The following is a 16,337-nucleotide window of genomic DNA, read 5'->3' as shown; positions in this document are numbered from 1 at the left end:
AACTATTCAACCGATTAAGCCCATAAGCAAACTTGATCAAGATAATTGCCTATAGAATAAGTGTGGAAAATTTCATTAAGATCCGATAAGAACTGTGGATGCTATCGCAATGACAAGACCAGTGATAATCATAGGGAGTAGAGGTACATTTGGTACATCATAAGTAATAAAAGAAATACTTTTAAAATATAAAATAGCTGTGAAATTTACAGGTTATTTTGTTCATTATAAAAAAACAACTGACGAAATTGGATTATAATAGGAAATGCATAAGTTATGTGGAATGAAAACCATATTTTCAACATTTTTTTATTCCATTAACATTTTCAAGTTTTCAAATTATCAAATTATTGGAAGAAATGGTCAAAACATAAAGGTTAAGGTCACAAATTAAAGCTTATTAGACAAGCTTTCTACGGAAATTATATACTTTTTACGGAAATCGTCTATGAGTTTTAGTTTTGAAATTATAAGAACTTTAAAAGTGGATAAAAACTAATTTTTTTAAAAAATCGTGGAAATTTCAAACAGCCATAACTTCTAAACTAATCGAGCGATTTAGCCCATCTTCGAACTTAACTGTGATAATCGCCTAAAGAATAAGTGTAGAAAATTTCATTAAGATCTGATAAGAATTGTAGACGCAATCGTGTCCTCAAAACTGCGTTATATCCCATATATATATGAATTTTTTAACGAATGGTATTTTTGAACCCTACTCAACCAATGATGATAGGTTGTGACGAAATTCCTTGAAAAATCGACCATGAGGACGAATACACTGTAAAAAATCGGTCTGTCAGTTGACCCTGCGGGCCAGCCCCAAAACTTCCCACTGTTTTCGAGCTCAAGAGCCTCGAAAACATTATTGTGAATACATTTTCGAGCTCTTCGAGCTCGAAAATACGTTTGTATGCCGTTTTTTTTGGAAAAAAATAGTTTTTTACTATTTTTTCTCCAACGGATATCTCTCAAACGAATAAACCGATTGAGACGGTTGAGGTAGCAATCGACGCGTTTTATCAAGTTCTAAAGCTGATCAAATTTTGAATTCGATTTATCGAGTCGTTTTTGAGATATTTCAGAAAAAATAAAAATAAAGTTTTTTTTTAATTCTTTCAACAACGGTTTCTCTTAAACGAATGAACCGATTTTGATGGTTGAGTTGGCATTCGACGCGGCTTATAAAGCTCTAGAGTCCAGTTCTTTTTGGAATCAATCCATCGAGCACATTAAAAGTTATCCAAAAAAAACATTTTTGAAAAAATTTTATTTTTGGAATATCTCTGAACGAGCCCTACCGATCAAGCTCAATTTTCTTACAGCTTCAAGATATTGACAAGCCGCGTCGAATGACACCTTAAAGTTCAAAATCGGTTCATCCGTTCAAAAGATACAGGTATTTACATACGTACGTACGTACGTACATACATACATACATACACTCAGACATCATCGTGAAATTAGTCAGAATAGCTTCCTAGGATCTCAAAACGTCGACATCTGATGAAAATTCGATTTCCGTAAATCGGACCGAAACCAATAACTTCCCGAATTTTTGAAAATTCACAATTTTCTTAGCGGGAAGTTAAAAATCCGGAGTGAATTGGGAGTGAAATAAAATCCGAATTCACTCCGCCACTCAGAGTTCCGGAGTTTTAAAAAAAATCACTCCGCGTGCGGAGTGAATTGGGAGTTTTTTTAACGGAGTGATCTCGGAGTAATGCGGATTTTATTTCACTCCCAATTCACTCCGGTCCGGAGTTTTAACATTTAAATTAATTTATATTAAACTGTTAAACAGCGTGTATGTGTGTGTGAGTCGAGTGCGTGCGTGCGGGTGCCTGTATGCGCGTGTCTGTGGGTGTGTGTGCGTGCGTGAGTGCGCGTGCGAGTGTGCAAATGTGTGCGTGTGTGTGTTCGGGTGTGTGCGTTTATGCGAATGTGTTCGTGTGTGTTTTTGGGTGTGTGCGAATGTGTTCGGATGTGTGCGTGTGTGTGCATGCGTGTGTTCGGGTGTGTGCAAATGTGTCCGTATGTGTGTTCGGGTGTGTGCGTATGTGTGCGCGTGCGTGTGTTCGGGTGTGTGCGTGTGTCTGTTCGGGTGTGTGTGTGTGTGTGTGTGCGTATCGGTTGATCAGTACTGTAATATGCGAATTTTTATTTCGATTTTACTTAGTGGAGTTATATTTTACTAATAATATTTTTAAAACTCCCCTCCGGAGTGAATTTTACTCCGGAAGGATTAAATTAATAAAAAATTATCCACTCCGCGAAAACTCCCTTGCGGAGTGAATTTCACTCCGAGGGGAGTGAATAATTAAAAATTCATTCACTCCGCATTCACTCCGGATTTTATCTGCTTTCACTCCTTGAATTTTTTACAGTGTACAATAGTTAAATTTAAAAAAAAATCTACCTAAAAATCTAAAAACTGATTGTTCATGAAAAATTTAGCTGTCGCTTTTTATTTTTCCTGTTGTTTATCAGTTTTTATTTTTTCTAGTCATTAATTACTGGGGGCAGCACTAGTCCGGCAGTAGCATTGAAAAACAAGAGCGACATATAAGACAAAATGGTGGGAAATTAAAAAAAATATTTTAATAAAAAACAATTAAACTGAAGATAAGAAATAAAAAAAATTTTAATTATTAATTCAGAAGTTGAATAAAATTAGAGATTCAGGTGTGCACTTTTGGGTTTTCCCACATTTTTTACTTTAGGCCGTATTAATGAACTAATTACAGGGTATTCTTTGAACTTTCTTTTCAAAACTATTACAAGGTTGACCTAATAAGTAAACCACCGTGTAGAATTGTCTGCTTGTTATATTAAGACTAGTTTTTGAGAAAAATAAAAATTCAAAAGGACGCAAATTTATTTGCTGAGAGTAGAGGACTCTATATATCTAGTGCTAATGGATATAAGACATTCATTTGTTAACATACTCGACTTCAACTCGTAGCTAATACTCATTTGAACTAGATATATAAAACACTATTATTATTTCAAAATTATTAGGATAATTTTACGAGGAAGCTTTTTTTAATAACAGCTGTTATTAATATCATGCAATATACTCGGAGAAAAATATGATAAATTAATAAATTTATTGATGCGTAAAACTGTTTTTTTTTGTTTTTTTTTAATAAAAACTACAATCTTCTAAAGCAAAGTTTAATTAAGGTTTGTGATATTATTAGAATCTCGGTAATTCTCATTACGGAGGATGTTCAATGTCACTGAGACTGTGGATAACGTCATCTAAATTATATTGCGCGGCACATCAAACAACAATGCTTTTTCAAATTTTATCAACGCTTATTATTCACATTGACTGCTCATGTGGACAGCAATACGTATTTTATTAATCCCAACATGGAGTAGATGTCAAAGCACAGTTATAAATAATAAAATAAATCTCCAAGAGCAATTATAGAAATTAAATTTTACCCGGAATAAATTAACGTTTGAATGATATTAAAAAAGCTTTTTAATTATCGTAATCTCAACAATAAAAATAGATGAAAATTAAGAAATACAAAAATATGTATAGAGAAATGATCATATTATTTAAGCTATATCCACTGTTAGTTACTGATATTCTTGATTGAATTATACTTAAAGCAGCTTAAATTGTTTTCAAGCGAATAATTGCATTAGAGGTGGTTTTGTTACTCTCTCTTCAGCACACCAAACCACCACCAGTATAAGTTTGTTACATAAGAATTGAAAAATTTTACACTTCAACTGATAGAAGCAAGTGTAACTTTTCTTGATAATCTTTTAACGTTCCATTAAATTTCACTTTTACATATTAAACTCTTTCCACAATTAAGTAAATTAACCAATAAAGTTATTATTATTATTTTTGTGGTTAAAGGAATTACGGTTTTACTGATCCGTTTAATTGATAGAATATTCTTTAGAATCTATACTATGTATGAGTTATTACATGTGGATTAATAATGTTAAATTGCATTATTAATCCACATGTAATAACTCATACATAGTATAGATTCTAAAGAATATTCTATCAACAAATTAATAACATTATTATTATTATTATTGTTTAACAATAATATAGCAATGGTAATTAAAAATTTGATAGTAAAATAATCAACCTTTAGTCTCAAACACTGGATTAAGCTTTACTACATGCCATGAAAGTTTTTATAGCTTACACAATGAAAAGCTTTTGTATCATGATCGTATAAAAGTTACTATCGTACAATAATTGAGATTTTCGAAATTCCCTCATATCACGTGCATTACACGTAAATAATTATAAATAGTTAAATAATAAAAATATTTTAGTTCAATTTATATACGCATATTACAGGACGTAATAGAAACAGGTTAATATTATCGGAGTGTCTATAGCCACCAGTCACGGATAGATCCGGGACTGCAAAAACACACAAATGGTGGCGCTGAAGTCTGTCGTTCCGTGACTCCAAGGGTTAACCGGCGATCGTGGCCGAGCCGTCTAAGGCGTAAGACTTAGATCTCTCGAACACGATCGTTGGCCAGGCGTGGGTTCGAATCCCAGTGGAAGCCGAAAGAATTTTTCACGCATTAGGTGTGAGGTCTTTCGGACCTGAGATTCGTTCCGATGCCGACATTTGAATAAGATCGGTATAAAGAAAATAAATTTGATTTGGTGTGATGTAATCTGTGGACTGGGTTTTCTACAGCTCAATAAAACTGTGTTCCCGAGCATTCTTGTATGTTTAAAGTGACCAGGCTCGCTTTAATTAATAAAAAAAAAAAAAAAAAAGACTCCAAGGGTTAGAGGCACAGACTAGTTATAAGAGGGGGGCTTTTTTTTCTGTTCCGTGACTGCAAGAGTTAGAGATACGGACCAGTTATGAGAGGGGGCTGTAATTTTCTATTCCGTGACCGTAAGAGTTGCAGACACGGACTAGTTGAAAGAGAGGGCTGTAATTTTTTGTTTTGTGACTGCAAGAATTAAAGGCACGGACTAGTTTTAAGTCTTCGAGCTCGAAAATACTTATGTATGCCATTGTTTTCGAAAAAAACCGTTTTACAGCATTTCTTTCTCCTACCCCATACAAAGTCACCGTTAATGGAAAAAATGCTGTAGGTTGGCCGATGTCTGACTGCCATCGCTCAGCCAAGCATTGGGAATTCGTAATGGCCCAAACCTGGTTAATTACTAGCAGCCATTTAATTTTTTTATCAAGATAGCGTAGTCAAATCGAAATGAATTTTTATTAAAACTTTTGAATATACAGGGTAATTCAGAATTACCTTCACAGCGGAAAAATTTGAATAGAGGAGACGATTCTAAGCATAAAGTTCCTTAGCCATTTTTCAAAATTCTCCATAGTTTTTGAGTTATTTAAAATCTAAATTGACCAATCAAAGACATACTTTGAGATTTAAAAAAAATTAAAAAGAATAATAAATAAGTTTGGCAACGCCGCAACAGTAAACTTCAAGTTATACACTATTTATTTAATTTAAAAAGTTCGATTTGTCACAGAAAAGAAACAAAACACACAATTACAACATAGAATATATTCGTATATTTTGTTTTATCTTTTCTCTTTTTATAGAAAGAATTATTAATGGGAAATAATGCTTTTATTAAAAATAAAGCTTTTGGAAATTCGACAAAAAAAAAATTACAGATTTTTAATTATATGATGAGCAACCCAGATTAAAAAATCTGTGCGTCGGTTGGCCCTGCGGGCCAGCCCCAAAACTTCCCGCAGTTTTCGAGCTCAAGGAGCTCGAAAATATTAGTGTAAAATCGGTGCATTTTATTGAACTCTGGAGCTGATTAGATTTTGGAATCGATCGATCAAGCCATTTCTGAAAAATTAAAAAAAAACTGAAAAAAAATTTTTTTTTTCTGTATTCTTTCTATGTATTAGAGTCCATTTGATCGATCGATTTGAAATTTTCAGAAAAGTTGACGGCCAGCAAACTCTTTCGATTGCCGACTTAACCATCTCAATCGGTCAATTCATTAAAAAGATATGAAGAGTTTACATCCACACACACACACACACACACACACACACACACACACACTGACTCAATTCAACAATAACAGGGTCCATGAGATCAGGTTTCTATCAAATTTTTTATGGTATTTGACATCATTGCAGTTTTTTCATCAATTTCGAGTATTTTTTCATCACGAGTTCGAACCTTGACAGTCTGCATTTTTAATTGATAGATAGATAGATAAATATATTTATTTGATCCTCGAGCCGTAGCTCCCTGAGGACCATCAAAAAATACAAAAAATCTTATAAAATATATACATGTGTACCCGATGAAAAAAGATTTTGTCTAATCATATATGATTATATATGTTCATATATGTGATCATATATGATTATATATAATCATATGTGAATTTATATATAATCATGCATGATCATATATGGGGTCATATATAATTATATATGACCCCATACATAATTAGATATGATCATACCTGGCTGTTGTAACCCCATAACCGGATCTGATCAGACATCACTGATATAAACTTATATGTAGTTATATCTGTCTATGTTTGATTAAATCTGATCAGATTTTATTGATATGAAACCTATAAATATTTAATTATGTATATAGTTCCAATAAATATATTTATATTAAATAATATGACAATTTTTTAATATTAAAGTTATTAAATTTTTATTTTGTCAACTATCAATCAAACTTAAATCCCCAATACTTTAAAAATGTTCAAAGGTTTCGGCAGCAATTTAAAAGTATAAAGTATCAATTTGATTATTTGAGTTAAGTAATGCCATAAACTTTTCTTAATTATAAGTATAGAACAGACTAGAAGATCAGACTACAATCCATCGATAACCAAAGTTAAGCAGCATCGGCGTGGGACATTAATTGGACGGGTGACCTCGTAGTAAAATAGTAGTCAACGGATAAGAATTTATTTTTTTATTATTTAATTTTAAGCGACATTTATATTGATGAAGACAATAAATCCTAATTAATTTACTTGATTAATAATTTACAGATATTCTAAATGAGATTCTAAAAATGACTATATTCGTTCATGCATGATTATATATAATCATATATGATCATGTATAAACATATCTGACTATATATAATTAGACCTGGCCAATTTTTGGTTTTGATCATATATAGACAATTATGCATGATCATATATGATTAGACAAAATCTTTTTTCATCGGGTATGTTTTACATTTTAACAAAAAGATTGATTAATCAATTATTGACATTCAAAAAAATGATTGAAACAAGCAATCTTAAATTCTTCAAAAGTTTAAATTGATCATTAATATTACACTGTAATAAATCCGGAGTGAATCCGGATTTAATTTCAATCCGAATTCACTCCACCACTCGGAGTTCCGGAGTTTTAAAAAAAATCACTCCGCATGTCGAGTGAATCGGGAGTTTTTTTTTAGCGGAGTGATCTCGGAGTGACGCGGATTTTATTTCACTCCAGTCCGGAGGTTTAATACTTAAATAAATTTATATTAAACTGTTAAACAATGTGTGTGTGCGCGTGTGTGTGTTCGGATGTGTGCAGGTGTGTGTGGAAATGTGTGCGTGCGTGTGTGAAAATCTGTGCGTGTATGTGCAAATGTGTTCGTGTGTGTGTTCGGGTGTGTGAATGTGTGCGTGTGTGTGTTCGAGTGTGTGTGCGTATCAACTGATCAATAATGTAATACGCGAATTTTTACTTCGATTTTATTGAGTGGAGTTATTTTTTGTTGATAATATTTTCAAAACTCCTTTCCGGAGTGAATTTTACTCCAGAAGAATTAAATCAATAAAAAATTATCTACTCCGCGAAACCTCCCCTGTAGGGTGAATTTCACTCGGAGGGGAGTGAATAATTGAAAATTCATTCACTCCGCATTCACTCCGGATTTAATCCGCATTCACTCCGCGAATTTTTTACAGTGTACTAATAGTAATAATAGCAAATAGTTAAAAATTTTATTTATAACTGATAACTGTATGTGGTAACGATTTCGAGACTATTCGAATAGATACTTTGCAAAAGCAAGAGCTCAAGTGTACGTCTGATCATTTTGAAATTCTGAGCTCGCTTGTCTACGTCTTCGCTGGTTGAGCTTCTGGTATTTCGAATTGTCATAAACTATAGAGTAAGGATGGCTTTGTACTTTGTGTCGTATTTCGAGGAATTCAAATATTAAATTCATTTTGAATGGTTAATGAACTTTCAGATAGATAAAGAAATAAATTAAAATAATGAAATTTAAAAAAATGCGCGTACTAATTTTTCAAATATCCAAGTACGTATTTTTCCATTTTTATTCCACCTAAATTCTATTTATTTATTCAAAAATTGCCAATTGCCAGCTACATTCACACTCGTTCAAAATATGGTCCTGAAGTTATAAGACAGTTAACAATTTTCGGATTTTTTATATACTTATTTTTTACTTCAGGATCATAACTATCCAAACTGCAAGTTCTATGAACACTAGTCATACGACTATTAGACAGCAATTAGGCTCGTCATTATTTAAATTCTTCGAAAGTTCCGGGATTAAATCATTCATAGAAATCTGTTAATGACGAGGGACATTAGAAATTTAAACCCCACATGTTTAAATGGTCGAATAATTACTTTTGCTTCATGTGAAACATCTGTCCAAGGTCCACAACAATGGCCAGCCAGATAAGAAAAAAAAATATAAATAATAAATATGAAACTAAATATAACTTTGAACTATAAATTTTCTTGAGCTTCAACGAGATATTCCAAGTATCAGTTATAAAATTGCTAATTAGTATAATTAACCAACATTAAAAATAAATTATTAAGTAATTTAAAAAAATATAAATTCTAGATTATCGATAATTACATACTATGAGGAATTAATTAAATACAAACGACAAAATAAAATATTAAATTTCTTTTATTGTAATTTTTCATTATACCACATGGTAACACTGTACAATTACCAAAATTATTATCACTTTATGTTACAACAAATTTAATTATTATATTCATTGATCATCACGTGTAATCGTATACTTGTATTTTTTTGTTAAATATACAGTCGTATAACAAAACAATTTCTTGCAATATAAGAAAAAAGAAATGAAAAATACAATAAAATAATAAAAAAAAAAAAAGAAAAAAAACTTATTTGATTAATAATTTAGGTTTGAACTTAATAGTTACTTTATCATTGACTAGTCTCCTTGTTCGTCTCTTCATCCTTCTCCATGGGCCCGCCATATTTTGCTTTTACGACATCGTTATTATCAACAGGAGTTTTGGTTGGAGGCAGGTTGAAAGTCTTTCTAATTTCATCAGGAGTCTTTCCTTTAATCATGCAGGCGACAGTTTTGCAAGTTACGTCCATTAAGCCCTTGATGTCTAGGTAATTAGCAGCGCGGATTATGGCGAAGAGAGTTGGCTGATCAACTTTCAGGAATTCAGAGTCCCAGGCACTGATGTCGTCGCACCTTTTTTCTTGAGTTTCGTCGTCTTCAGGAGCCGGTGGATCGTCCTTGTGATGCTCAGCCCATTCAATGACTTTTTTTAAGATTGCCGAGTGTACATTAGGTAGAGGCACCACTTCGTCATCGCTATCTCCCAATCCGAGATCTTCCAACATGGTTTTAATGGTCATCGACATCTTAGCAACTTTAATATCAACCTCGAAAATCTCTTTGTCGTTGCTCTCAAGTTTTATTAAAGACATTTTTTATTTATTTTATAGTATTCACTTTTAATTTACAGATATTGTTTAATTATTTTTAAAATATTTGTAATATTTTTATGCGTCACTAAAAACTGTTGCACGTGTTGTCGGTTCGACGACGAATTGCGGTTAGAGAAGCCAACGACGCTCTGCTTGTTTCGCCGTTTTTCGGTTTCGTTGTTATTTTTAGTTCCTTTAAGGTAGAGTGGGGGAAAGAGCGCAGCAGCGTCGTGTTTTTAAAATCTACTTCCTTCCGTCTTGTATCAGTACTCGATTTACAGCGCCACGGTGTACGAAGTTGAAGTTAATAAATATTTGAATTATAAAATAATATTTATGACTTATCAAGTATTCAAATAATTAACAAGAGTTTAAACGCTGAGGGTAAATATTTAAATCCGATATTAACTTAAACCAGAAATTAATTTTATTTAAAGATAGAAAATTTATGACTTATTTGGATTAAAGTAACGCTTCAATAATATGAGTTTTATTTCAAAAGATGTAAGATTTTATTACGATGTCTGAAAAGTAATAGAAATAAATAAAGGATTTAATATTTGTATTGAAAATAAGTACTTGATATAAATTAATTTTTATTTTTATTGCACTGAATTAAATTATAAGAAAATCAAAGTAAATGATACATATCAATTTGATTACCCGAGTAAAAATGAAATTATTATTTTTACAAAAAAATTATAAATTTGTATCGACCGCCGCACCACCGCTGCATCACTACCGCACCATACCGCCGCACCACCGCTGCACCACCGCCGTTTGGCGGACTATTCCGCCGCACGCTAAAAATGTATTCTGCCAGCACCGCCGCACCGCCGCTGCACGACCGCCGCACCGCCGCTGCACAACCGCTGCACCACCGCCGCACCAATGCTTAAGCATAACTCCGATTTCACAAAAAAATGGCATTTATATGCCAAAATATCTTATGATTAATTAATTAATTTACCCGGTTTATGGTGAGAGAAATTTAATTGTCCGGTAAAAGTGAATTATATATGGCCATATATTAAAATTTTCAATATATACATAGCCATGTATAGAAATTTCAACTAAATTAAAAAAAAAAACTTACTCAATTTTAGTAGTTATTTTTTTTTTTTGATGATGCGGAAATCAATCAGATTTGTGATGAAATTAATTTCTAACCGAGTAGAAATTTTTAATTTAGGGAAAAAACGCTATAAATATCAACCAAACGTACACGATTTAGTAGGATTCGAACCCGGGACCTTACGCACGAAAGACCGACGCTTTAACGACTAGGCTACGCTACCGACAGTGACTACTGTTTACTTGTGCTATATGAAATTAAAAAGAATATATCACTTATAAATCACTAATAAAAAATAATTTAGAACAAAATATCACAGCTATGGTACGGCGGTGGTGCAGCGGCGGTACGGCGGTCGATACAAATTTATAATTTTTTCGTAAAATTAATAATTTCATTTTTACTCGGGTTGTCACCGCGGTGGTGCGGCGGTGGTGCAGCGAATAGATAAATCTTTAGTCGTCACGGCGGTGGTGCGGCATTTATAAAATAATTGGAATTGTCACGGCTGTAGTGCAGCGGTGGTGCGGCGCTGAAAAAGCCGTGCAGCGGTGTTGCGGCGGTGGTGCGGCGAAAATCTGTTTTCACTCGGGTATAATTCAAAAAATTAATTACAAGCAAAAATTTCAATGCAACTATAAACTTTGAATCTTAAATTTTCAAATTATTAATATTATTATAATTTTTTTCGTTATCATCCTAACTTATTATCATAAACTGTGCATACAAATAGAGAAATTAATTTTTTTTATAATACATCCTGTAGATATCGTAATTAAGATGAATTTGATGTAATGAAATTAACCGACAAAATTAACAGAAATGTTCAATCGAATTCAAATTAAAAAATGTAGGAAGAAACTAAATTCAAAATTTGCTGAATTTATTTATTTTCTCCAGAACTGCCGGGTCCAAGGTTGCTGGTTGACTCATCATAATCAACAATAACAGGGTCCATAAGATCAGGTTACTATTGAATTTTTTATGGTATTTGATATCATTGCAGTTTTTTCATCAATCTCAAATATTTTTTCGTCACTAGTTGGAACCTTGACAGTCTGCATTTTTAATTGATAATTAATATTACTAATAGTAATAATAGCAAATAGTTAAAAATTTTATTTATAACTGATAACTGTATGTAGTAACGATTTCGAGACTATTCGAATAGATACTTTGTAAAATCAAGAGCTCAAGTGTACGTCTGATCATTTTGAAATCCCGAGTAAAAACAGAATTCCGCCGCACTACCGCCGCAACACCGCTGCACGGCTTTTTAAGCGCCGCACCATCGCTGCACTACAGCCGTGACAATTCCGATTATTTTATAAATGCCGCACCATCCCCGTGACAACTAAAGAATTTATCTATTCGCTGCACTACCGCCGCACCACCGCCGTGACAAGTAAAGAATTTATTCTTTCGCTGCACTACCGCCGCACCACCGCCTTGACAACCCGAGTAAAAATGAAATTATTATTTTTACGAAAAAATTATAAATTTTTATCGACCGCTGCACCACTACCGCACCATACCGCCGCACCACCGCTGCACCACCGCCGCACCATAGCTGTGACATTTTGTTGTAAATTATTTTTTATTAGTGATTTAAAAGTGATATATTCTTTTCAATCTCATATTGCACAAGTACACGGAGAGAAAAAAATAGTAATGATTACTATGTTACATAGTAACCAGACTCATTTTTTGTAAAATGGTAAATAATGCTATGTAGAATAGGACTCATTACCATTTTTCTGGTAATGATTACTATGTTACATTGAAACAACTAAAATGGTAAAAATCGCTATCTAGCATGGGAATCAGGGCTATGTAGAATGGTACTCAGTCCCATGCTGGAATAGCTGTCGTTACAGTTTAATAAGTGAGACAAGAAAGTAAACATGCGCGGACGTTTGCGCAGTAACCTATGTGTATGTGTTACATGTATATGTGCGAAGTATATTATTAAATATTTTAATTTATTTAATTATTATTTATCTGTTATCAAAAAATGATATTTCATTTTGAGCAATATCTTAATTATTTCAATAGATTAATTCAATTTCTACATATATCTATTTATAGTAACCTGAGTTATTTGTTTTGTCATAACCTTATTTACTAAAAATGAAATAAATAAAACATCGTAAACGTTACTAGGTAACATTGTAGCCATATCCATTTACATAGTTCTCTCGTTAATGTAGAATAGTAATCACTTCTATGCTAGCATAGCCACCGTTACTATGTAGAATGGGGGGGATTACTCTGCCCGGTGACTCTCGACGTTAAAAAATCCTCGTTTCTATGTAACATAGTAATGGTTACCATTCTACATAGGAATTATAACTATTTTTTTCTCTCCGTGTAAACTTAGTAGTCACTGTCGGTAGCGTAGCCTAGTCGTTAAAGCGTCGGTCTTTCGTGCGTAAGGTCCCGGGTTCGAATCCTACTAAATCGTGTGCGTTTGGTTGATATTTATAGCGTTTTTTCCCTAAATTAAAAATTTCTACTCGGTTAGAAATTAATTTCATCACAAATCTGATTGAATTCCGCATCATCAAAGAAAAAAAAAAACTACTAAAATTGAATAAGTCTTTTTTTTTAATTTAGTTGAAATTTCTATACATGGCTATGTATACATTGAAAATTTTAATATATGGCCATGTATAATTCACTTTTACCGGACAATTAAATTTCTCTCACCATAAACCGGGTAAATTAATTAATTAATCATAAGATATTTTGGCATATAAATGCCATTTTTTTGTGAAATCGGAGTTATGCTTAAGCATTGGTGCGGCGGTGGTGCAGCGGTTGTGCAGCGGTTGTGCAGCGGCGGTGCGGCGGTCGTGCAGCGGCGGTGCGGCGGTGCTGGCAGAATACATTTTTAGCGTGCGGCGGAATAGTCCGCCAAACGGCGGTGGTGCAGCGGTAGTGCGGCGGTATGGTGCAGCGGTGATGCGGCGGTCGATAAAAATTTATAATTTTTTCGTAAAAATAATAATTTCATTTTTACTCGAGATTCTGAGCTCGCTTGTCTACGTCTTCGCTGGTTGAGCTTCTCGTATTTCGAATTATCATAAACTATAGAGTAAGGATGGCTTTGTACTTTGTGTCGTATTTTGAGGAATTCAAATAGTAAATTCATTTTGAATGGTTGATAAACTTTCAGATAAATAAAAAAATAAATACAGTTACGCAAAAATTAAAGGAACAGAAAAATTTTATAAATTTTTTAGTGATTTTGCTGCCCCCTCATATAACTAGTCCGTGCCTCTAACTCTTACAGTCACGGAACAAAAAATCGCAGCCCCCTCTTATAACTAGTCCGTGCCTTTAACTCTTACGGTCACTGAATAGAAAATTATAGTTTCCTCTTATAACAACTCCGTGCCTCTAACTCTTGAAGTCACAGAACAGAAAACATAGCCCTCTCTTTCAACTAGTCCGTGTCTGCAACTCTTACGGTCACGGAATAAAAAATTATAGCCCCCTCTTATAACTAGTCCATGCCTTTAACTTTGACAGTTACGGAATAAAAAATCGGTCTGTCAGTTGACCCTGCGGGCCAGCCCCAAAACTTCCCGCTGTTTTCGAGCTCGCTGAGCTCAAAAACATTATTGTGAATATATTTTCGAGCTCTTCGAGCTCGCAAATACTTTTGTATGCCATTGTTTTGTAAAAAACCATTTTTTAGCATTTCTATCTTCCACGATATCTCGCGAACGAATTAACCGATTTTGATGGTTGAGGTGGCAATCGACGCGTTTTATCAAGTTCTAAAGCTGGTCGAATTTTGAAATTGATTTATTCAGCCGTTTTTGAGAAATTTCAAAAAAACCAAGGAAAAAATTTTTTTTGAATTCTTTCGTCAACGGTTTCTCTTGAACGAATGAACCGATTTTGATGGTTGAGGTGGCATTCGACGCGGCTTATAGAGTTTTAGAGCTGATTAGATTTTGAAATCAATCCATCGAGCAAATTGGAAGTTATCCAAATAAAACATTTTTGAAAAAATTTTATTTTTGAAATATCTCTGAACGCACCCTACCGATTAAGTTCAAATTTTTACGGCCTCAAGACATTAACAAGCCGCGTCGAATGACACCTCAACGATCAAAATCGGTTCATCCGTTTAAGAGTTATGAATATTTACATACATACATACGTACGTACGTACGAACGTACGTACGTACGTACACACATACATACACTCGGACATCATCGTGAAATTAGTCAGGATAGCTTCCTAGAACCTCAAAACGTCCAAATTTGATAGAAATTCGGTTTTTGCAAATCGGACCGAAACCAATAACTTCCCGAATTTTTGAAAATTTTCAATTTTCTTAGCGGGAAGTTAAAAATTATAGCTCCCTCTTATTAATAGTCCGTGCCTCTAACTCTTACAGTCACGGAACAAAAAATTGCTGCCCCCTCATATAACTAGTCCGTGCCTCTAACTCTTACAGTCACGGAACAAAAAATTGCTGCCCCCTCATATAACTAGTCCGTGCCTCTAACTCTTACAGTCACGGAACAAAAAATCGCAGCCCCCTGTTAAAACTAGTCCTTTCAGGTGCAGGTCTGGTGAAAAATTGTATATACACCAGAGGAAGGTACGACGTTCCAACTCACGTGCCTGCCACCCTCGCCTTCGGCTCGAGTAGGCAATTACACACGAGGGTTGGAATGTCCTACTTTCCACCCTCGGCGTGTAATATACTATTATAAAGACCGTATTCGTTCATTGACAGACTTTTAATTAAATGAGGAACAAAATTATTATTATTTTACTAAAAATTATAAAACTTTACAAGGAAATGTAATATGTATTCGAGCAATAACCTATTTGTATGTTTTGTTTTTTGATCCAATTTCACAAATTTTTTCATTTATTTATGAATTACATATAAATATAAATTTAGTAACATCAATCCTTTAAAACAATAATCAATACAAAACAGTATTTTTATTTGAGTTTCTTGTTGAGTTACTTGTGTGCGGGTATTAAAATAAAGAAGGTAATAAGAGTATACAGAGAGATGATTTTCTCTATCTCTTTCTGTCTAGAATGATCGGCGGTCACTCTGATTTGTAAATAATGACTCTAGCAAATTACTTTTCAGCAAAGTAAAATCATGTTGAAAAATAAAACAGCTGATTTTTCATGCATGTATCGTTCTATAGTTTCATCAATTATCGAGATAACGGACTATTTTACTCACACCGAATGACGCTCGAATATTAAACTTTAAACTCAGAAATTATAAAAAAGAATACGGTATCATTTTTAGAGAGAAAGTAAGAAACGAATAAACTGTTTTTAAATTTTGACAAATTAAAACTTCTATGGGATGTTCTGAAATTTAAAAATAGAAAATAACAATTGAATTTGAAATATTCTTAAATTTAACGAAAATTTATTTTTTTAACACATTCTTAGAAAGTTAGTTTTATAGGATCACATTAAATTCAAAACAAGTATTGTCTCAATTTTCGAATTTTAAAGAGTTACAGAATAGTTTAAAAT

At 33.2% G+C, this 16,337-nt stretch overlaps 1 protein-coding gene across 1 annotated transcript; it reads right to left on the bottom strand.

The window, feature by feature from the left end:
* Nucleotides 1-9,012: 9,012 nt before the first annotated feature.
* On the bottom strand, nt 9,013-9,878 carry LOC130667912 (S-phase kinase-associated protein 1-like). The gene has a single exon (XM_057469843.1). It carries the CDS (start codon nt 9,724-9,726, stop codon nt 9,205-9,207), a length of 522 nt encoding a protein of 173 aa, XP_057325826.1. The 5' UTR covers nt 9,727-9,878; the 3' UTR covers nt 9,013-9,204.
* Between the last annotated feature and the right edge of the window lie 6,459 nt (nt 9,879-16,337).

Source organism: Microplitis mediator, chromosome 5 (genome assembly GCF_029852145.1).
Source record: "Microplitis mediator isolate UGA2020A chromosome 5, iyMicMedi2.1, whole genome shotgun sequence".
Taxonomy (NCBI): Eukaryota; Metazoa; Arthropoda; class Insecta; order Hymenoptera; family Braconidae; genus Microplitis; species Microplitis mediator.
This window is presented reverse-complemented; position numbering and strand designations above follow the sequence as displayed.